Raw genomic sequence first — 24,462 nt, forward strand, 5'->3', positions numbered from 1 at the left:
AAATCTGCAATCTTTGTTTGTTATCTGAAAAAATGAAAATCCAAATGCTCCTATTTGCCTTCTGTTCCCCACCAAAGGAAGCAACAACAAACCTTCCTTACATTAATAACTTTCCCAAATCAGGAAAAGAGGGAAAAAAGAAGAAAAGAGGAGAGAAACTCCACTGTTTCCACATGTCCTGACAGCAGCACCTGTTACACAACCGTCTCTGTGAGGAGAGCTGGCTCATGGCGAAGCACCCACCCGCAGCCCTGGTGGTTGGCACAGTTTGGTCACCTGTGTGGGGAAGAGAAGGAAACCTCACAGAGGGGATCTCCTCCGCGGGCACCCTCTCCAGTTCGGTAGCAAAAGGCCACAGAAATCCTGTGTTTTTTTGTTTGTTTGTTTGTTTTTGGAGTGAGGGTCAAATCCTGCCTCCTCCAGGTCCCACGCTGGGTGGGGAAGGGGTGCTGCCACCCCTCACCTCAGGGCCCTGAGGCTCCTCAAGCCGGACGGGACGCGGCAGAGGCAGGCCTGTAGGCCTCGACCCAGGGTGGCAAGGAGGGACAGCGTCTGCTTCAACCACCCGCTCCCTGCTGGCCCCTCCTGCCCCTCTGCTGCATGGCTGTCCGAGTCTTTTGCAATGCCTGCTTCTGCGAGCCCCGCAAGGCCACCCCACGGTTCCTCTTCACCAGCTGCGGCCATGTTATCTGTGAGCTCTGCTTCCAGAAAGGTAATGGCTGCCACAGGCTGGGCTCCCTGCTTCAGCTCATCAGGCAGCGCTGGCGTGCCTGGGCCATTAGCACTTCCTACTCACTATGGAAAAAAGAAAGGCCTTTCGTTTTGTTGACCTAATGTTATGGATAAACCTTTTCAATTGTTTTTCTTTAAATAGTAAAAGCAACCTGTGAATGCTTCCGGATGAATCTGGCTGGAGCAGTCGGATTTTGAGAACAAACCTTGGATGCTGAAAACTGGAAGCTTTATTAAAAGCTGAGTCCCAATGCTTATGATCCATGTCTGCATTGTGAAAAACAAAACAAAAAAGTGAGCGAGCAATTTGCAAAACATAAGATTAGTATTTTGAGCACAGATTTTGATATTAGTCTGAAGACATTTTGAATATCAGTATTGCTACCGAAACACTAGAAAAATTCGTTAGGGTTAGAAGGATTGTATGTGATGTTTTGATGCTTTTATGTGTTTTATGCAATTCCTGAGCCATATTCTGGGACTTCTGTGATTTTCTTACATGAGGATCTGTGGAAAAAACATAGGGGAATATAGCAGTTTCTTGTCAAAAGAAAAAAATAGCAGGCAAGCATTAATGCTTTTCCCTTTGAGATCATGTTAAATGCCCTGCTTTTGGTAACTGCACACTGAAAAAGTGATACATCTATATTTCAGAATTAAAAACAAATCTTTTAACTAAATGTTTTTGCACTTTTGCTGTAGAGGAAAGAGGATCATAAAAAGCCATCTCTAAATACAATTTGCAGACTCCTAGAGCATGAACCACTGTTTTCCTTTTGGTTGTTAATATCCTTTAGCAAAAAAAAATCCCGGAGAAACTATTTTTTCTGTGAACTCAATAATAATGATAATGAAATGTATTTCCTCTTTAAAGATGTTTATGAACATTGATCTTTAGAACCCTTAGAAAGAGAGCATAAAATAAAATTATCAGATTTATTGCAGCCATATGCATTTACAAGAAATAGTTGCTAATATATTTGCAAATAATCAAAGAGATTTAAAAAATGATGACGTTTTAAAAAGTGAGGTGATTAATTTTTTCACTAGCAAAAATCACAAGGTAAGATTATTAATTCTTTGAAGTTAAAGTTTCACATATTTTATAGAGAGAGCAAGACAGTCCCAACCTAAAAAGTCATATATCTGGTTGGCTCTAACTCATTAGTGCTCTTAAGCATGCATTTAATTAAACCAGGCAAGTAGTCCTATTTAAATCAAAGGAACTAAAAGTCACCTGCATTCAGTGACACTAATGATATTCATTAAATCATTTACATGAATACTTACTTGCAGAATTAAGACCAGATGACATTCACACACATTTTTCCTGTGCAACTGTGCGCTAGTCATCGTAGAATCGAATTCTTTATTCATGTTTATTTGCATTTCTTATATCACCTTCACATTCCTTCAATAAGCTCCAAACAAAGGTTTCAGATTCTAGGCCTCATATTCTATTAAAAAATGTATTCAATAGCTATTCTGTTTGATGTACATTTTAACTGTGTCTTTACCTTACAGGCAAAAAAGATGAATGTTTGATCTGCAGAACTCCTTGTCGTACAATATTCCTTTCAAAAGAGGTAAATGAAGCTTTAGTACTATTGTGTTACAGTAATCTGTGGTTTGCTTAACAGCTAAATTATTTGCATTACAAAATACTTCCCATTTGTTTGCCCACTGTGACTTGAATTTACTGATGATCGTTTGGTAGACTTAGATACTTTTCACTATACAGTTTTTAGCTTTACTGGTTTTCAAAGGAAAGCTTGTGTAGACTCTTTACGCCCTCTTAGTCTGTTGTACTGTAAATCACTCTGACCTTTTCAAGGAATATAAGTGGCTTCCGTGTAACATGAGTGACTACTGTCAAAATGTGGAAAATGTTGTTTGTACATCAGAGAAAGTGGACTGCAATGAATTAACTTATGTAATGGACTGAAGCAAAAATCTGTGTAGGGGCCCATCAATGTTTTCAAGTGTGTTGGTCTTTTTTCTAAATTTTCTCTTTTGCTTGTTTTCCTCATGGCCATGTGATTGAGAGATGATCTGGGGTATTTATAGAAATTCTTGTTATTTACTAGAGAATTAATAGCTTTTAGTTCTTTTTCTTAGGAGATCATTAAAAAGATTTAATTTTCTCATTTCTCCCAGGAACCATCTTCTCCTTATCTGATTTCGTAAATGGGCTTTGAAAACAGTTATATTTTCCTAGACTGACACCTGCCTAAGAGACAAATCTACCTTACAAGGGTAGAAGAGAAGTACTCAGAGCATTCAGTACAGATAAAACATCAGTCATACAAGGCTATAAGGCAATCATGCATATGAACTGGAGGATAATTTGGGACTAACCCTGAACAGGTGACCTTAGAGAAGGGCATGATTCCTCTAGCTGTGTTCAAAACTGAGTTGGTGTACATCTAAATACATATGCTACATTACATGCTGTATATAAAGAAAATTAAAATACTGTTACACTGTATTTCACATCTGTAAACAAAGAACCTTGCAGAACTGAGACGGGGTGAAGAAGGCAATTCTATCTAGAAGTAAAACATTACAGCAAAACAGTAAAATGCTAATGTAATAAAAAGGAACAATGAACATTGCAATCAAATAAAACAAACAAAAAAACCTTCATAGAACCTCTAAAGGAGGCATTTTAATTATCTTTCAGTATCAGCCTACTCCAGTGTAAGTTTCATTATCAATTTCAGTCACAGGGTTGACTGAAACACAATTTAGGTTGTCAGGAGCCTCTGGAGGTCATCTTGTCCAGCCCCTTGCTCAAAACAAAGCTAACTTCTAGGTTAGATCAGTCTTAAATTGCAGCATATCAAGAGAGCTTGATAATTTAGTTCAAAAATACTGAAGGAATTTAAAATCGTAATGGTTGTGATACTAACAAAAAAATTAGATGTTTCATTAGAACCTGCCATTGCTCTGGAGGGCTGGAAGGAAGCAAATTATCATATTCTTTAAAAAAGACATTAATGATGATTACTTAGCCTTGATTAAGAACAGATAAAATGATTGGAATGTTAATTAAAGATGCATAGAAAAAAAGTCATATGGCTCTATAATTCAGGAACCTGAGTGGAAATATACCTGGTAACCTTTATGAGCTTGATGCTGTGGCAGAATTCCCAATGAGTAGGAGGTCCTGCAAATGTGTTACAACTCCTTATTAAATTGTATATTGGGGTAATCAACAACTACACATTAAATATTCTCATCTTTACATTAATGCATACTTGTCACCTTTATATTTTCCTTCCTTGTCTCATGGTCCCCACTTGCTTTTTCCCAGAGGATGGTTCAGTGTTCTGATAAATCAGAATCTCACTGTTCATTATTTCAGAATACCATGTTAACATCTGCTACTCCTCCATGCAAATAAAATCTAAACAGTTTTCTACAATCCTTTATTTTAAAGAGTTTATAAATCAGCAATGAAGCTCATGGGATTTTTATTTCCTTCAGGATCTAATAGGGACTCAAAACCAAGGTCGTTGCTTTGTTAGGACTCTGAATAACTTTCTAGAGCTGCCTCCTGTGAACACATTTTAAAGGCACCAAAATTTTGTCTTGCTCGTATTTTCTTTACTCGTATGCCATAGTTTAGAGTGTGCTATTGGTCTATCTGCTTTTCTCTTTCTCAGCGAGCCAATTCACCCTTTTGGAACCTTTTGAAAGCTTTGGCTAATGTCAACTAAATTCAGAGAGCAGAGAAAGTTTCAAATACAAATAAATTTCTCCTGTGAGTTCTATGAAAATTGGTAGCTGGGCAAAGCAAGGAAAGCAGTGTAGTTCTCATGGTGAGAGAAATGCAAAATCAGCTCATCAGTAAGTAGAAGGGCATTTGGCAGCCACACGTACAGTAACCAACAGAGTGTGCAACACAGAGTAACCAACAGTGTGTGCCATTGCTGCTCAGCTGGATTGCTGTACACGACGTAGAAGTAGATATCAAAATATGAGGAACAAAAGATATAAATCTGCTGCAAATGTGGGTTATTAATTTAGCCCCTCACATAATTATTTTTCATATATGTGAATATTAACTTTCTTTTGCTATCAAAAATATAAAATAAAAGTACACATTAAAAATAGGTTTGGGAAGTGAAGCTGTTACATAGTCATGGTTATTTGACTTTACACTAGTATTATACTACTTCTGGACTAAATAAAAGTATTGTCTCTCTACAGGTTTGTTCATTTCTAAATAGAGCAAAGTCTAATTCTTTTTAATTTCAATGTAATTTTTTTATTTAAGTAATAGAGCTTAACTTTCTAGTTTCTTGGTAGCTTAGAAGAACTGCAGTTTCATTCATAGGTGGTCAGCTTCTTCTTTACTTAAATAATTCACCTTTCTTTTATTTTTCAAAATTTTAAACTTTCTAGGATTCCTTGGAACTTCTAGTATTTGCATTTTACCTGCAACAGTTTCGGTTCTGTTTTTGTATTGGCTTTTAAAAGGTTGTTCCTTACATGAAGGGCGTCTATGTTCTGGTACAGTCCTGCCTCATGATCTAAGTACGTTGGGATTGTTTTTGCCGTTTTAGATTCCTCATTTTCCTCATTTTGTTACAGTAGAAATCTTGTAAGGTTCTCCCATGAAGAATCTTGAAATGTGATCACTGATTACTATCACTCTGTAATATTTTAACTGAGTACTATAACTAGCATAAGTATGTTGAGGGAGTAATTTGTTTGTATTTTCTTATGACTAAATTAAGTCAGACCTATTCTGGATTAAAGCAACAGTTAACTAACTACATTGCTTTACAGGTTTGAATAGATGTCCAAATGTCACTATCAATTTTAAATTCACTTTGCATTTTGTAGCATTTCTCTCTCAGCACAAATAAAAAATATATCTTTATTACAGTGATAGCTTAGCTACAGAACACTTTCTCTCCATTTTTTTTAAACACAAGTGCATTTTTTTAAAATGCAAGTTGCCGTTTGCAAATCCATACCATGTTCTCTGAATAAAGCCTCAATCAGAAAATATCTGATAAATTCAACTATCATTGTAGGGCTTTTTTTCTTATGCTAGGATGGCATTCTTCTGCCTGACAGGCAGGAGAGAGAAAGGGCCATTTCAAAAAAGGCCTTTGAGCCAAAACCAATGATAAGGTGTATCCATGTGGCTAGGGATGGAGAGAGCCAAAAAGCCCAGAAAGGGCCTGCAGGAAACCTGACTGTTGGTCTGAGGGCAGTGTCTCCTGCAGGGCAGCACAACATCTTCCTTGAATGTCTTCTGCGAATTGTTACTGTCTTTCTTAAAATAAATGTATTTGTGTCTAATATAGTTAAACAAAAGCACAAAGCTTTCCAGATATTTAATACAGGAAATAAAACTGAACTTGTTTAGTTTCCATATTATCCTACTCCTGATCTGTCCATTTTTGGTTTATGTACATCATTCAATTTAAGGAACACTTCACAAAATGCTTTGTTTAATATAGCTTGCAAAAAAAAAAGTACTAACCTTGGTATACTTTCTTTTCCTGCTAGACAAATCCTGATATTCAGTCACTGTTCATGGGAATAGATACATTATGCAAGAAATATTCAAAAGAAATAACACAGGTGAATCACTCTTAAAACATTTTTACTATATAAAATAATCAGAAACTTCTACTGATTTTTATGTGTGTAAAAATGTGTGAATGAATGTTTGAAAATGAATGTATGATTGTTACTGTCTTCACTTCTTTAATTTCACAGTTTCAAAGTTCTTAGGAAGCATAAATTATTCATCATGTTCTCTGCTTATGTTTTCAAACTCTCTCTGAGGACCACTAGTTCTGGTTATTTCAGTGGTGTAGAATCACTTTCAATGCCATGAAATGAAAAATTAGATCTGCCAGAATCTTAAACAGGCCCAGACAATATACAGTAATTATGGCAATAAAAAGTTACACAGTGAAAACCTGAGCTAGCTAAAGCCCTAAGATGAATGCTCCCTCCTTTTTTTTTTCCTTCTTTTCTTCTTTAAAAAAAAAAGAAAAAAAGGAAATAGTGAGAGAGTAAACAAAGATTCCTGATCTCAAAAGCTAGGTTTTACTAAAAATAATAACAATATAATTCCTAAAATGTGAAAACAAACCCTGATCTGCCTTCTTAGACGGATACAATAAAAGATTTCAAGGTAAATTTTCTCCCTGCCTTCATTAAACTCTGGACAGGTTCCTTTCTTTCACTCTTAGTTTCCAGTCCATGAACTTTAGTAATTCTCTGGGTTAAACAAATACATAGAAACTCCCACTGTCTTCTCATTTTCTCTATCTCTTCAGCTTGTCTTTGCAACTGGTTCTCATCCTTGTCCCTCTTATTGAACATTTCAGTGGCAGCCTCAGCCGCTCTAGGCTGGACTGTAAGTAGTACATCCTTCCTCAACTGAGCTGCAGCCTCCATTTGTTTTCACCTGCTTTGTGCTGGTACTTGTTTGGTCTTGTGGTGAGCTTGCTGATCCAGTAGAAAATTAACAAAGTAAAGATCACCTCTTCCCTTTATCTTAGGAATCTCCGAATCTCCTCATTGACAATGGTGATTGTAGGGTTCATATTTGCTCTATTCTGACTTCTCCAAAGTTGAGCATGGTCCCTTTCCTCAACAATCATCTTCTGAAGATCCATAGCTGACACAAAGGTAAATAAGATGCCTTCCTGGGTCCTTTCAGACACACACTTTTTAGCAACATCTACAAAGATGAGCAGTTATTATGTAAACTGAACAAATTCAGACAGCTATCTCACCAGTCATACCTGAATATAAACTTCTGTAATGTGCCAAAGAAAGGAAAAGTAGGACATGATACCAAAAGTCTAAGGTGGGTTTTCTGTAGCTTGAGTTAACCCTTAGGAAACAGGGAAATGTAAAATCTGGAAAGCATTAAGAAATGGCCAGAACTTCCACCAGCATCAAAGGACTTTAAGAAAAAGCTTGTTCTATGTTAGGACAAAGGTTTATCCAACATAATATTTTTGTCACAGCAGCCGGTGCTTAGGAAAGCATATGAGAGCAAGACTGCTGTGCAGTGATAAGTCTTCAGAACAGGATCCTACTGTTTAACTGTTTGTTGCAAAGGGATTTCTCAAGGTGGCATGATGCCATTGCATTCAAAAGCTTTTGGTGGATATTTTTCTCCATGTGACTGTAAAGTTGTTTTCTGAATATTTAGCATTTATCACCTAATATGGAAAGGAGGTTCACAGGTTACACACTTTGTGATGATCATTTCATTTTTTTCAGGTTTTAGCTTGCTACTTGTTAGTTTTGTTTGATTTCTTGCATCCCATGCAAGAAGAAAAAGCAACTGTTCCTATGTACTCTATCTGTGCTGTTCATTAGTTTTAGACTGCTAACACATCCCTTCTTCAGCTGTCTCTTTTTCAGACACGAAGACTCATAATCCATGCAGTCATTCTTTGTACTGATGCTATTAAATACCTCTGATTAATCTGAACTGTTTCCAGATGTGCTATATCTTTTCTCAGACGTTAAGAAGACTCAGAATACAGTGTCATAGTGCATGCTTACAGTGAAATAATGATGTTGCCTATACTATTCCTTTTTTAACCACTCCTAAGATCTGGTTTCCTTTTTTGACAGATACTGAGCACTGAACTGACATTTTCAGAGATCGCTCTTTTATATACCCAAGAACCCATTTCTAGGTGGTGGGAGCCAGCTCACAGCCCATTACTTTATGAATAAATGTAGATATTTTTGTTCTGCTCTGTATATCACTTCACACTATCTAGACTGAACTGCAGTTACTCAGCCATTCAGTCTCATAAAATTCCTCTGAATTTCTTTACTGCATGAACTTAATTTCATTAACATGATTAATGTAGTATCATCAGCAAACTTTGCTATTATAATATTAATAATAGCTTTGCTAGTCACCTTCTTCTGGAGGTCATGTATAAACATGCTGAACATCACAGGACCCAGTCTGGGTATTTGTGGAAATTCTCTGATGATCTCCTTCAGCTGTGTTAAACCAGTGTTTTACTTGCTAGGACAGCATGTTGGGAATTCTTATCGTTCCTTTTTGGCTGTTTCTTCTATCAGTTCTTCTGAAGACGCTTCTGATCTTTTGATGAGCATCGAATGGAAATCTCCCAGACTCTTCTACAGTCAACCAGAAGTAACCATTTCAGTTAGCAATTCCACTGTGGGTTTATCTTCTCTGAGTATTTCTTTTTGGTTGCCTTTGGACCTACACATTTTCTGGCATTTTTCTTGCTCCTAAGAGGTCAGAAGAAAGATTTATTAGTAAGTTTCTGCCTATTGTAATTTGTTCATCAAACTCTTGTCTTGCTTACCTTTTTTCTTTTTACTTTTAACCTGTAATAGTTTATGATCCTCATTTGGACACAACAAGAAGTGCTTACACACCACTGGACAGTGTATCTAACAATTAGTTTTTTAATTAACAAGATATTTTACAAGGCAAGTTATAATTGCCAGTAAGATGCATTAATTTTTATGTTGCCATTAATTTTGTGTATTTGGTTAACATTAGTGACTAAGAAACATTTCAGGTAAACTGCCTTTCCAATTTCTTTACCTTATTATTGAACAGTGTTAAAATACAAATTCAGTGAAATAAATCTACCACTAGGTCATACTAAATTAATTAATATTTATAAGTCTTTCCGTGTCAGTGATAACTTGGACTTTGAATGCTTTTTTGGAAGAGGATTTAAAGAGTTATATAAAGGAAATGTTAAATACTTATTGAAATATAGAAAAATGTGTGCTGAGAAGTAGTTCTTCTTCACTACTTTTTTTTTTTCTGAAGTTACATGAATGTAATTAGACAAAGCTTGATATAACCGTATAACTACACATTTTACTTTTAGATTTCAGAATTTCAGGAAAAAAATCGTGAACATTTATTAGCATACCACAGAAAAAAGGTAAAACTAATTGTGATTTTTATTTTTTTTGTTGGCTATGTTTGCCTTATTACTTTGGTTAAGTTTTAGAAAATACATTCACCTTTTATTGGAATACTTAGAATTATCAGGCTTGTCACCTTTCTGTCATTATAAATATCAGTTTTTAATTGTTTAAAATATGTGAGGACTTTATTAATTATAGTTTGATAAGATGGCTGCTAGTTGTGGGGTGACTGAGATTAAATGAGGAGTCAAAAAATTGGGAGGGAAGAAACTAACTCACTGTATGGAGGTGAAAGTGAAAGAGGCAGAGAGAGATTGCTACAAAGATGATAAGCCTAAAGAAAAAGAAGTCTAGAGCTGACAAACTAAATGAAAAGCTTGAACAGTATGAAAGAAGATTAAAGGCTAGTACCCTGAATCAGGGATAGTTTGATGGGGAGAGAAATAGAATATATCAGCCTCAGGAACAGGTACTGAATTCATGTCTATGTCTCTTGCTTTGCAGGTTGGAAAGAAATCCAACATTTCTTTTTGATTTCTGAGCTAATTCCAAATATTTGCAAAAATAGGTGGCTGTTTCATTTATTTCTAAGGGCATGGCCAGCTATCTTACTAAGAGCTACTTGAAAGTACTGGTGGATCAGCACTTCAGTAGGGGCCCTAAGTATGAAATGATAGAGGCAAACTCATATATCTGTGCAACTGACCGTTTCTTGTGTGAGAAGAGCATATGATATGGTCCCCATGGACAGAAGAGCTTGTAAACTTAAATGCTTTCAGGTCCATTCTCCCCTTGTTTCATGATGGTTTTTTGAGATCAGTCCTGGTGTACTGTGGAGTGGGTGTTTCTTTCAAGATCCAGTCCTGCTTTCAAGGGCAGGCCATGGAGGAATCCTGACTTTGTGGTCCCTTATAACCTATTATAGTGACTCCAGATGGTAAAGCTCAGACCTATAGACAAAATAAAATAAAGCTCTTACTAGATTTCTACATAAATTAAAATGATATCTCCGAGGAATCTTTGAAGATTTTTTAATGCTTTTTTATGATTACTTTCTCAGTTAATTGCTGTTAAGATACTCATTCACCAATGGTTGTAAAGCACCAAAGAAGATTGCTTGACCTAAAGAAGATGTTCAGGTGCCAGGGTAGAGACAGCTGAAAGTTTGGCTGGTTGCTATTTCAATGGCACACTGTTTAGGGTGCTTTTGTTGCTGTTTTGTCCATTTCATTTAATTATTTTAAAACTACTTTCATTGTTTCTGGGTGAGAAGAGGCTGGTTGTCTTAAACATCCTATCTGAAGCAATGGCTAGCATTGGTGAAGCTGTTTTGGTGGAGAAATGGTTTGACAGTGAGGGTGAGGTGAGCAAGGATTAGAAGAATTTCTCTTTGTGATCATACAACCATCCCCTTTCTACGAATTTCAGTTAGCAATGCTCCCTCTTTCAAGGCTACTGATGGGGAGTCTGAAGTGGCTAGGGAAGGGTAGATCACAGCTGGCAGAGGCACTTGGAATGGCATAGTAGGAATAGACGCTCACACTCAGGTTTATAATCTCCATTGAGGCTTCCTGACACTGGCTTTGAGATGAGGTGAGTGGGAAAAAAATGGAGCAAGAATGATTTACAGCATTAACAGTTTGTTAAATGGCAATGACTCCTGGGAAACTAAGGAAGCACATGTCTCCCCTTTGACACAAGTGATTCTTCCTGCCACCCTCCTCTCCATGGGCCTTGGCCTCTGGGAAAGGCAGAGTACTGCATAAGGGAATTCACAAAAGGGGGTTCTCATGCTTGCCTATTTTGTTTGTGGTCCCTTTCCTTATTTCTAGTCGGTCATCCTTTCCACTGTCAGCCAACAGGTCTGATGACCTTGATAAAAGCTTTGTTGCTGTTCCTGTGAGTTTCAGAGATACTGGGGTGCAGATGATGGCATGTGGTGTGGATACTTGATGTCCGTATTCCTGACAAGTCTGGCCCCCGTGTTCTGCAAGAACTGAGAAATACTAAAAAGCACATAGCTGTTCACTTTCTTTAAGACATTTTATTATTAAAATGATGCAGTCCTAGAGACTGGTATGGTAAAGTACATTCTTCCTGACATCTGTACTGCTCACTCTCTTAATCAAACCTAACTTTCTTTAGAAAAAAAAGAAGGAATATATATACATATATAAACCAAACAGATCCTACATATGTTAGATTTTTATCTTTGATCTGTTGTGCAGTTTCACACCTGCAACACATAATATCTCCCACAAACAGTGTGATCTTATAAAAGAGGAAATGTTTTAAAAGAATTAAAAAAAATATTGTGAAGGCATGAAACTTTAACAAGAAAATGTATAACTTGTCTTCAAATCAAAATATAATAGTGTGAAGTAGCAGAGATCTGAAGTCACACAGGAAATTGAGGATAAAATGCAAATGCAGTATGGAGGCTATTGAATAAATTTTTACATTCTGCATAAAAATTATGTATGATCATGTAATGTATAACTGTAAAAAATACACATACTAGGGAGTTAGCCTAATATTCTTTGGACTCTTTAATTTTGCAAGCTGGTAACCTTTAATTTAATTATTTTTTTGTTGTGTCTATAAAATAATAGGAAATACTCTTCACATAATCTTAGTACAAATAGATACTGCTAAGAACTGAATACATTTTGAATCTGTAATGGGAAATATAGGCATACAGTATTTGGTGTTTTGGAAATATTGTTATTAGTATCTTTTCCAGGTGATTACATACTAAATGCACTAAAACTTTTGTGTCTTCAATGATTCTATGATTGTATGATTCTAGGTTGGAAAAGACCTTCAAGATCTCCAAGTCTAACCGTCATCCTGACCTACCAAGTCCCAGCACCAAACCATGACCCTCAGTGCCATGTCCACACACCTCCTAAATACCTCCAGGGATGGGAACTCCACCACTTCCCTGGGCAGCCCATCCCAATGCTTCCTTCTTTGTGAAGAAATTCTTCCTAATGTCCAGTCTTAACCTTGCCTGGTGCAACTTGAGGCCATTTCCTCATGTCCTATCACTTGTTACCTGAGGAAGGAGACTAACACTGTCCTCACTGCAGCCTCCGTTCAGGTAGCTGTAGAGAGCAATGAGGTTTTACCTCAGCTTCCTCTTCTCCATATTGAACAACCCCAGTTCCCTCAGTCACTCCTCCTAGATCTTATTTTCTAGTCCCTTCACCAGCTGTGTTGCTCGCTGTTGTTCTCTTTACTGTATTCCAGCAACTCAGTATCCTTCTTGTAGCGAGGGGCCCAAAAGTGAACACAATATTCAAGGTGCTTTTTCACCAAAGGGACAAACACTTTCCTAGTCCTACTAGCCATGCTATTTCTGATGCAAGCCAGGATGCTCTTGACCTTGATGACCACCTGGACACAGTGATGGACATGCTGTTGAGCAGCACCCCCAGGTCTTTTACTGATGGGCAGCTTTCCAGCCATTCTTCCCCAAGCCTATACCACTGCAGAGGGTTGTTATGACCCAAGTGCCAACCCATCATTTAGCCTTGTTGAATATCATGCGTTTGGACTCAGACCATCGAACTAACTTACCCAGATCCCTCTACACAGCTTTTCTATCCTCAGGCAGATCAACACTCCTGCCTAACTTGGTACCATGTGCACACTTGGAGGTTGCACTCAATTCTCTCATCCAGATCATTGATAAAAGTATTAAACAAAACTGACCCCAAGAATGAGCCCTGGGGGATGCCACTGGTGACTGGTCACCAACTGAGTTGAGCTCCATTCACCATGACTCTTTGGCCCAGCCATCCAGTCAGTTCTTTCCCCAGTCAACTGTACACCTGTCCAAGCTCAGAGCAGCCAGATTGCCCAGGAGAATACAGTAGGAGACAGTGTCAAATGCTTTACTAAAATTGAGGTAAACAATATCTGCAGCCTTTACCTCCTCTACTAAGCAGGTCATCTTGTCATAGAAGAAGATCAGGTTAGTCAGCCATGACCTGCCTTTCATAAACACGTGCTGGCTGCTTCTGATCACTTGTATGTGCGTTATGATGGCACACAAGATGATCTGCTCCATCACCTGCTGTGGGACTGAGGTCAGACTAACAGGCCTGTAACTCTCTGGATCCTCCTTCCTGCCCCTCTTGTAGACTGGAGTCACGTTTGTCAACCTACAGTCAACTGGGACCTCCCTGGTTAGCCAAGACTGCTAGTAAATTATTGAAAGTGGCTTAGTGAGCGTAGCGTATCAGATATGGAAGAGAGAAAGAAAAATAGAAGTAAACTATTTTAAGCACTTTTCTTGGTATTCGTTTATGAAGTATTACACTTTTTAAGAAAAGATAATCAAACTAAGTCTGTAGCTGCTAAAAAGCAGCTTATCTTTTTCAGACTGGCTGGGTAATGCATCCATATAAGAGCTACAATCTTACCTCATTGTACCTAGTAAGTCTGGAATAACAATTATACCTAGGATTAAAAGCAATAAAACACAACCTTTCAACACTTTAGAATGCTAGTTTTATGAAAATGAAGTTGTATATCATACAAAGAGAGCTTGTTTAAATCTTTATGTCACAGAGAATAAAGCTGGAAGAATCTCTCAGGAAAGCAACACAACAAATGCATCAGATACAATGGTAAGAGGTTTAATGCAGTGAAAGTAAATGACAAATATTCTTTGTAATCAGACTACAGTAGATTTCACTGTTAAACAATAAAAAATTGCTTTGTTTGCCTTTCTCTTATATATCATGTTGTATAAATAGAAGAATAATATTTTTGCAGAGGTGAATGAGCAATGATTTCTGTCATCAGGTTCATTTTCTTCACGTTAATCAAGCCTGTCAGGAAGGAATCCTTTCAAATCAGTAGCTACTCTAAAAAACTTCAAAAAATACTGGAAAATTACTTGACAGGCTTCGTTTGCTTTAGAGTTCTTGGTGTTTAGTTACAATGTTGTACTCCCTGTAGATCCATCTTCTTCAGAGGAGCCCCTCTCCATAATGTCACTTTTATGAATACCAGTGAATAAGGATCCTGAAATCTCCTTGACAAGACAGTTTACGAACCCAGCAATTTAATTGCAAATTTTTTTTTTTTTTTAGGCTTTCTTTTGACTATGACATGCAAATAGTACTGCATTATGCTCTCTTAGGGTGCTCTGGTGTAATGTAACTGAGAGAAACACAGTTTAAAGTAACTAGGTATATGGTGCATTATCATAGTCTATATGTTTTTATCCACTGTCTCATTTTCCTTGTCTGCATCTCAAATTAACAGCACCTTGGTTATACCAACTACAGAATTCTTACTGGATTTCAGACTTTCACAGAATTCTACCAAAACAGTGTGACCTAGGGGTTCTCCTTGCATGACCAGTAGACGTGTTCTTCCAATTTATGGTTATTGGGAAAATCTCCATTTTACATAGCTGTTGGTGAATAGCATAAGTGTGCCAACATTCCCTTTGAAAACTCGATTTTTTAAAGTTGGGGAAATATATACATCACGGTGAAGATTTTTGTCACAACTGTAGTAAATATCTGTTGTAAATATCTGTTTTACTATCTGTTGTTCCATAAAATTGCCATGTTGTTCCATACAGTCTTGTTCCATGAAAAGCCACGTTATCTTAAATTGATATTGTTAGGCATGCAGTGACTTGATACAGACTAATAGAGAAGATGAATTTAATAGCTTCTCAAATGTATTGCTTATTTTGCTTCACGGCAAAGAGTGTTATGTTACTATGTAACTATTAATGGATACAGTACCTTGATATTGACCAGTTAGAAAAATGAATTAACCAAAACATCTTTCAATTTACATCCTTTTTTTTTTTTTTCCACTTTTAGTATGAAACCTCCTCAACAAACTACTCCACTGCCATTTGCCAGTACAAGTAGAAACCCACTTTCCAGTAAGAAGTGCTGTTTTAAGATATTAACTATGGAATACGTATCACTGGATATAGCAATGTTCTAATATTAAATTTATTAATAACTTTAGTTCCTTCAAGAAGACCGAATGGCTACTCTTTATGTTCTCTTCAACCTAGTCATCCTTCCACTTCTGAAACGTAGGTGGAAATCAATTGATTTTCAATGAAAATCTTAACAATGACAACATACTAACACCTTATACACAAAGCCATTTCTTTTACAGTGAGTTTAAAATGATTTTTGCTTTTTTGTTTCTGTAAACTCTGTCAGCATAAAAGAAGTGGGGATATCTACTCTAGTGTACATAACAGCTAGTTGTCTAGATTGCCTTTGTGCTCACTAGAAAAAAAAATCTGAGACATGATGCACCTTATTCAAAAGATTTTCTGGATAGATAGATTGATTAATTGGTGAGTAACTCTTCCCTTTAACTGTAGTGGAAATCTAAATGACTTGTACAGACAGCTATGTTTACATTGTAGTTGTCTAAAGTTAGATGGGATGAGCTCCTTTAAGGCATTCAGTGCTCATAAAACGTTAAATAAATTAAACATGCAGCTTCCTGAAGCTAAGAGACTTCTTTTCCTGTGACTAATTCATTAGAAAAAAAAAAAAATCAGAATGCCCTTATTGTGTAGACAAGTGATAAATGTGTATATATTTATATGTAGATTTAAATATAAGAATAATGTTAATCATAAAAAAAAAAAGTTTTCTGTAAATGTCTAAATCAAAGCTCAGAATCAATTAATGTATTTTTCTTACCTCTAGAGGGTTTTGGAACACGTTCTATATACTTATATGTGTTATGTGTTAGACATTATGTTTTTGTATTATTAGTCAAATATAACAAAAGAACATAACACAATGTTAGTCATTATAAAGAATTTGTTATTTTTAATTACAATGTCATACTTATTTTGACCTTTATTGTAAGAATGGAGTCAATGGAGATTGATCCTTTACCTTCGCCAATGAGGAAGGTAAGGTTTCTTTTGTATATATCTATGTATTAAATATGTACTCACATGCTTTTGGATTCTCCAGTCCTTTTAATACTGTAGAAAAAGACCACCACTTCCCCCCTACCTCCAATTCAAACCAATTCTTATGTAAATGCTAATTTCAACTATGGCTGATGTTTAGAAGTCAGATAATCCCCAGAATGGAACAAAATGGAAAGAAAAACTCAACACCATTTTCTAAAATTCTATTCTCTACATGCCATATCACAGAATCACAGAATAGTTGAGGTTGTAAAGGACCTCTAGAGGTCATCTTGTCCAACCCCCATGTTCAAGCAGGGCCACCTAGACCCAGCTGTCCAGGACTATGTCCAGACAGCTTATACAGAGTTTTAACCTTCTGTTGGTAAATTAAATGACAAATTCTTGAAATCTCACAATGTTTTCATTAAAAAAGTGTTCTAACTGTTTTCAAGAGAAATGTTACTAATAGATGAACTTGGTCTAGTGGAATGTGTCTCTGCCTATGGCAGGGGGGTTGGAATTTGATGGTCTTTAAGGTCCCTTCCAACCCAAATAATTCTATGATTCTATGAAACGAATTTGGGATTAAATTTAATTTTTAATATGTTAAAGACTGGAAATGTTTGTAAGACCAGACCTCGTGCAGATGGCTCCAGTGCAAATCTAAGCTAGCATCCCAGGATTTGCTTTATAACCTATGGATAAGTTATATCAATTATACCTATGAATATAGGTATAACCTGTGGATTATTATGAGTTATTTATCTCATTTTAAAGTATATTCATTCCTCTTCCTTGACTATAAAGAGCATTTAAGGGGATCAGACTAGATGTAGATGCTTTCATTTGACATATCTGAAATTAAAGAGGTAAATCACTTGGCACCCTTGGCACTCTGATTTTCCAAGCATTCCTTAAATTCCATTTATGATGGGTAAAAGCATTTTTAAAGCACATACTATGATAGTCATTTTGTTTCACCTTTCATAAACATTTTGTTTGCTGCTTGACCAGGTGATCATGCTGCAGGCTTTGTACCTGGGCATTACAAGTGTATTACTATCTTAATTACTAATAATTTATTACAGTAACTTAATTCTAAGGTTTTATTTCCTGGCATTTTAGTTCCATGAACAAACCTGGTTGTAGAGAGTGGCAGAAATCTTCAGGTTTCTAGTCCTGAAAACTGTAAAACTGTTGCTTAAAATACCTTAATAATTAATGTACACTATAATTAATACTATACTATTCATTTAGCCTGAGACAGGGACGGTTCCAATAAGATTATCGTTAATAACTCCACCTCAGGATGGACGTATGGGTACGTAAGACTAAAGTTTGTAACTGGAAAAAAAAATGTATTTCTTTAAGAGGGTTAAAAAATTTAAATCCATACATTAGCAATTTACTGAGCAAACTTGAATTGTGTTGAGTTGTAAGGAATTTACCATATAGACATCAGTCCAGCAGATGGGAAGTAGTTAAAAATGAAGAATGAAATAAGTCTTCCCCGTACTTACCTACCCAGTTCTGTGAATAATTTCTTGTAACCAAAGTGATATTTGCTGAGCAACCGTAGTCAACATTTGCAAAGAAAATACTGTATTGTTGTGTATGGTTGAAGAGAACATAGGTACTTGCAATATGTGTTGGCCCTCCGCTAGCCTTCATGATTATACTGGTTTATAGCTACCAGAGGTTAACATTGTCCACAAAATCATGTTAAAAATCACTTGAGGAAAAGAGAGGAAACTAAATTTTCTAGGAAACTAGAAAAATATCTTGTAACAGAAATAAGGCAATTAATTTTAATTACATTAGAATTTCTTCAGGTGAGGTGATTTTTTTTTTAGGCACGATATCACTCTATTAGTGTAGAAGACATTTTATCTGCCTGTACTGCCTTTCGTTCCTTGGCTGTTGCAGAGCTTGGGTAACTCTTTGGCAGCCTTTGTGTAAATAAGACATGAATGGCAGCCTATTGAAATACTGCAATTTCTTTGGGCATTGTTTATTTTTGAGGAGTTTCCCTGAATTTCCAGTGCTTTGCAGGTCTATCATTTATGTGTCCCTACTATTCTCAGTTTTACATTCAGCATGCTTCTGTAGTAGTCTATTCTCAGGCACTCTTACAGCTGGCTCCTGTAGTTAAGAGCCACATACGGAACTTCTAGCACTCATATTTTTTCATGGTGTAAAAGGCCTGAAACAAGGATAAATGCAATTGAAATGCAGTTGTAATATAATTACAATGAAGGACTAAAAATTAATTTTTCTATATTGCATTTCATTTATATGTTCAGATCCTTCCTAAATGCATGTTTGCCTATTAAATTACTAATTTATTAATTAAAAAGATATCCAGAGTCTACATAATTTTTGCGTGTGTGTCTAAATATAAATAGATATTTAATTAGATAGTAAAATTATAAGACAGTTATGTGCTCAGCGCATTTCAGAATCAACCCGGAAAGTTTTGCAGTGGATAAACTTCATGAATCAAAGCATACTTGCAAAAGTAAGGGCGAGTAGAAACAATGATGCAATGGTAAACTAAGGAAGGTTTCTTTATAGGAGATCAATGGGGCAAAAAGCAATAGCTGAAGAAGTGGAATACTTCCGAACTATTGTATTAATCTAATCAGTGAGAGAATGTGAAAGAAACCAAAATATCTGTATTAAACTTGGAAAAGATTTGAAGGAATGGTGCAATATGATGTCTTTGTGATAGCTAAGTTCTATGTAGAGATTAATCTATTGCGACTAAAGACAGTTTTTCACCTTTACCATCACTGGAGTGCTGTTGAGTAGTTCTGATAGTTTTCACTTCTGCTGGAGCTTCTTCCAGCAAGCGGTACTGGAAGACAACGCATGCTTCAGTAATGCCTTGTTTGTGCTAAATCCCCTCCAAAACTGAATTATTTTTAGGGCTATTTTTATCATTTCTGAAGTGACATGTTGACTTCATTTAGTCAACAATTCCTTATCTTTCATTTTCTATTGTATTTTTGCACCATTTTTCATTCTTAAATAAACCGATCACGAATTTGTGCCAGATAATGCTATTAAGGTATTAATCCTTGTTACCGAAGTGATCTCTAAAATAAAGAAGGTAATTAATTTTGGTCCTGTTTTCAAAAATGTAATTCTGACAGGTAGTGTATCGTACAGAAGTTCTCAGTCAGCTGGAATAACATCAAGTCAAAATAAAGCAGGATCTACAAGGTAATTAAAAACCTTTTAAAGATGTTACAGTCTCTCATGAGATACTGAATTGGACTCTTGCCTGGCCTTTATGAATCTGCACATTTAAAGGCTACATTCTATATCTGAAGAAATGTTACTGTGTAAGTTATCTGTCACCTATATGAATTTGTTTATTGTTGGAAGGTTATATTTTGAAATTACTTTCTTAAAAATGTGCAGAGGTAATCTGAGTTTTTGTAACTGTGGACATATGCAGTCATGATACTTCTATACAAAGGGAGGTAATTTTATACTAAGGAAGTGGAACAGCCTCTCTGTAACTCTTCTGAAAGTCAAAAATGACAACATGGTATCTACACAACAGCTGTTCTCTGAATAACTTGAACATCCTTATGCTGTGTGTCACATTTTTTCAGGTTTTCCATCTAAATAATGAAAATGTCTCAATCTGTGAGAACTGTTACCATCAAAAAAAGCTTAAAATGGTTTTCAGTAAAAAGTACTCTTGTAGTCTATAGTTATTAATCCCAGTGTACTTCTCTAGCATAAATTTAATATTTATGTAACATAATATTCCTTATATAACTATATAGCTTATAATTATAACTTAGTATATAACTTATAACTTATATAACTGTATTTCTTATATAACTAAAAATCAGATAAGGAATCTATAGAACACAAGAAAGTATAGTATTTTTAATTAAAATGTGAAAAATATGAAATTAAAGGGTTTTGAAATCTCTTGTTCTGAGAAAGGAGCATCAAATCTTATCCATGAATTAATTTCATTAATAGATCCACGCCTATAAGCCTACCACATAATGGATATTCACTTATATCACCATCTGGATCACAATGCAGTAGAAGGGGATCGTGGACTGCTTCTGATTTCAGAACCCCTCCATTGTATCCACTTACATCACCTTCCCCACAATCATCTGTAACAAGACATCCTATCACCATCTCTGGAATTCTACAAAGACAACACTTAGGCAAGTATATATTATCAAAAGCAAGTATATTTTATCAAATATCAACATTTATCATTTTTTCCTGAAAAATATCAGCATAACATATGTTTATTACTAATTTCCTGGAGAACAGTAAATAAGTATTTTAGTATGGTATAATTTATTTCTTATTTACTGTTCTCCAGTAAATAATATAGTAGGATAACAGTAAATAAGAAATAAATTACGCAAGAATAAAATTATATTTGAAAATTGGAAGTAGACTATCAGCAAAATATGAAAAAAATATATTTATGATTTATTCATATATTAATATGATTTATTATATTTATTTTTATCAGTGTTTAGCCTTAGCCATTTGTTAAAATAGAGTATCTGCTGTGAAAATATGTTGTTGCTTCACCCCTCAATACTATTTTAAGAGTTTAAATTTGATGATTTCCTTAATTGTTTTCTAGAAAAATAGCATTTCTAAATAATTTGGCAAATCTAATCTTGCAACAAGTCTCAAGTAAAGAGCAGAGAAAAGAAAAGCATTAGTGGTAGAAGTACAGTGACTCGGTAGTCACAGCAAAACAGATCATCAACGGGAATCAATATCTGAAAGTTACAGTAAAAAAAGGAATTACTCTAGGGTAATTGTTGCAGCACAAAGCTAGCAGAAGTAGTTACATAGAGACCAGCCTAAGAGGTGTGTAGGTAGGAGATTAATTTGGGCAGATTAATTATTTGTATTGCAAAGTTTACATCACAAGTGAAAACTTATTTACATTAATTCTTCTGTAAAGAATTTTTTAGTCTTAATTTGTAAATGTAACCTTTCTATTCTAGGAATAACACATGCCAAGCAATTTTGAGCTCATAGATAAGCTGTTCTCTAGATATAAAGAAAAATCATGAAACCAAAATAAAGATGTTTCAAGAAATTCACTCATATTCAAATTATGAATGCCCATAGACAGTGAAAGTTTACCTCGTAATTGTTTTGAATCTGGAATTGCTGCATCTGAAATGAGCCCGATAGGTTCTGTAAATAATGGAGTATAAATCTACATTAATAAAACAAGCAGCTATATGGAACTTCAGTATTGATTTTCTTTGAGCTGTATGTTTACCAGCTAATTGTGGTTCAGATGCAGAACAATAATATTTACTTTGGACATTTGCTTGTGTAGCTGAAGTTGAAATATGGCATATTCTCCTACAAAAAGAGAAATCTGGTTATATTAGTTACATAAAAAGGAGCATATTTAGATTCATAAAAAAACTGTATAAAAGTTCTCATGAAAATGTACGTTTTGTATTTTTAAATTTTGCTATTTTTTACTTTCCCTTTTCCTTGACTAAGTTCCCAAAATAATTTACATGAATAAAGTTTTCCTTTAGACTTATTAAAAATATTTATATTTGTATTTTTATTATAGGATCAGCTAATTTTGGAGGACATACATCAGAAAGATAAGCAAACATCTGTGATTTGTTTTGTTCGATAAGCATCTGGAAAAACTGTATGGATATCAAAGTATTTGTAATTTCTATAAAACATCAAACTGGCATAAACCAGCTAACTATCCAGTATGAATAATGTATTTAAAACATTGCTGGTCTTGCTGATTACCATCTACAGTAACATTAAGCAAGAGTACCAAAAGCTCTGGCTTTTTTTAGAAATTTTTGTTTAAAATATATTGTAAAAATAAACAGCCTTTATTAACTGTGTTAAGACAATTTTTTGCTTTTATATTTAATGAACACGTCTTTCTGTGAATGCAGTGAACTGCAGCAGAACTCTGTTTTTAAGTAGTTGTGCCTGTATATATGAGCCCCACTCCTGAAAAAAAAATAAATTTAATTTATGGACATTTGATTCCAGAAATCTAAATTTGGGTTCTTATTCGACAGATCACCTTTTGTTTGCACTGTTGAAAAGGGTATGGCTTGAGGGATATTACCTTCTAGCAGGCTCTGCCAAGCTCAAAGCAGCATGCCACACTCTGAGCAGCTTACCATTTGACTTGGGTAATATCTTCCCAAAATGCGATGAAATGGGGGAACTGGTATGAACGTGCCAGTGACTGCCTTTACTCACATACAGGAATAGCAACTTGGTGTTCCGAACTGAGGGTGCCAGAATGCCACCTTTTTCTTTTGAGAATAACTCTTCCATTGAAATTCCCATCATTACTGTGTATATCTGGCAAAATTTTGGTATGAATGACTAAACAAATACGCACCTTTGTTTTGTTTTGGCCCTAACTTTACCTGGTCTGTTTTAAAAATAGTTAAACTACAAGCTGTTTTTTGAGATCAAGTCCACTAAGTAAATGATACATCTTCTTTTGGGTTAAAATGTTTTGCTTGACCTAAAATAAAAGCTAAAACAGGAAGTGGTATATAAAAGTGGTTTTTAGTTTGTTTTGCTGAAGCAGAATGCTAATTCACCCAGAAAACAGAAGTGTGAATGATTGCTCTTCCTGTTTCTGAATTTGATTTAATCATTCTGATGTTTCCACTGCAAAGTCACTACATTGGGTTTAAGTATGCCACTCAAAAGAGAGTAAAACAGATGGAGAAATACCAGGTTTGTGAACATGCATGGACCAGGGATTTCAATAGCCAATTTTAAGCTTCATATTTCCCTTATTTCACTGGAAAGCTGTTAAATAAGTAATTGCTTTTACTTTTTTACCATGGGACAGTTTGTGTGTTTTCTCCTCCCCAGTGTTATTATACTTCAATTTGTAGATGGGATTTCAAAATAAATTACTTTTCAAGTAATATTCTGTTTGAAAATTTTAGTTTTACTATACCAGAGACACATACAAGTAAAGGAGTAAGGCATAACTTTTTCAAATTCCTACTCTCCTCTAGTTCAAAATGAGCTAGAATAGCTTGAAAAAATGAGGCTAGTAAAATACAATTGCCAGCTTCCATTATAATTGTGCCCCAATGGTTTTCTATTTGGTTGGATCACAGGAAGGTACTATTTCAAATTTCTGTTTTATCACACTGCAGAGTCATCAGCCAAGATTGCAAAGTCAGATTATAGCTTTCATAGCTTTTATGGTTGCTGAAAATTGCATGCTACAATCAGTTGAAATATCTGGGTTTTATTTTATTTTATTTTATTTTGTCGTTGTTGTTTTGTTTTGCTTTGTTTTGTTTTCCTGTAATTTGTACGGTTGTAAAGGAAGACAGAATTTGAAGTTGATAAAGTTACAAAGTTGTCTTTATAAATGAGACTTGACTGAAGAGTCACTGGAAAGAATCATATAGGAAAGAGTCATATATGCTTTCAGAGACACTAGTTTGACAAAATTAACAATAATAAAAAATGCATGCTGTCATTCAAACATGAATAAGTACACCCACAGAGCAGAATGATTTCTATATTGCTGCTAACCAGAAGGATTTGCACACAATTCAGTAATGATCTTGATGATTCTTGTAGTCTTCACCACTTTTCTGTGGTAAAAGCTTTGCTTTGTGTCTGTTGGTTGAGAAGAGGACTTGGAACATCTCATCAAAGATATATGATATAAAAATAGGTATTTATATAAATGTTCTTCTGCTTCGTACTACTTCCTAGTATCTGATAATATCTTCTACTTAAAAGGCACTACCTAATCTATTTGAAGCCACAGTTCAATCCTGAAGGAAAAACAAACAAACGAACAAACAAAAACA

The 24,462-nt window shown here is 35.3% G+C and overlaps 1 protein-coding gene across 1 annotated transcript; it reads left to right on the top strand.

Moving 5' to 3' along the window:
* Positions 1-65: 65 nt before the first annotated feature.
* On the top strand, positions 66-23,759 carry RNF212 (ring finger protein 212). Its single transcript, XM_080589722.1, has 12 exons — positions 66-712; positions 2,257-2,318; positions 6,262-6,336; positions 9,621-9,677; positions 14,242-14,300; positions 15,519-15,583; positions 15,673-15,742; positions 16,543-16,588; positions 17,852-17,915; positions 19,750-19,819; positions 20,600-20,796; positions 22,200-23,759. Exons 1-12 carry the CDS (start codon positions 601-603, stop codon positions 22,235-22,237), a joined length of 915 nt encoding a protein of 304 aa, XP_080445848.1. The 5' UTR covers positions 66-600; the 3' UTR covers positions 22,238-23,759.
* Positions 23,760-24,462: the final 703 nt, after the last annotated feature.

Source organism: Anser brachyrhynchus (assembly GCF_964034855.1).
Source record: "Anser brachyrhynchus genome assembly, chromosome: 4".
In the NCBI taxonomy this organism is placed as follows: domain Eukaryota; kingdom Metazoa; phylum Chordata; class Aves; order Anseriformes; family Anatidae; genus Anser; species Anser brachyrhynchus.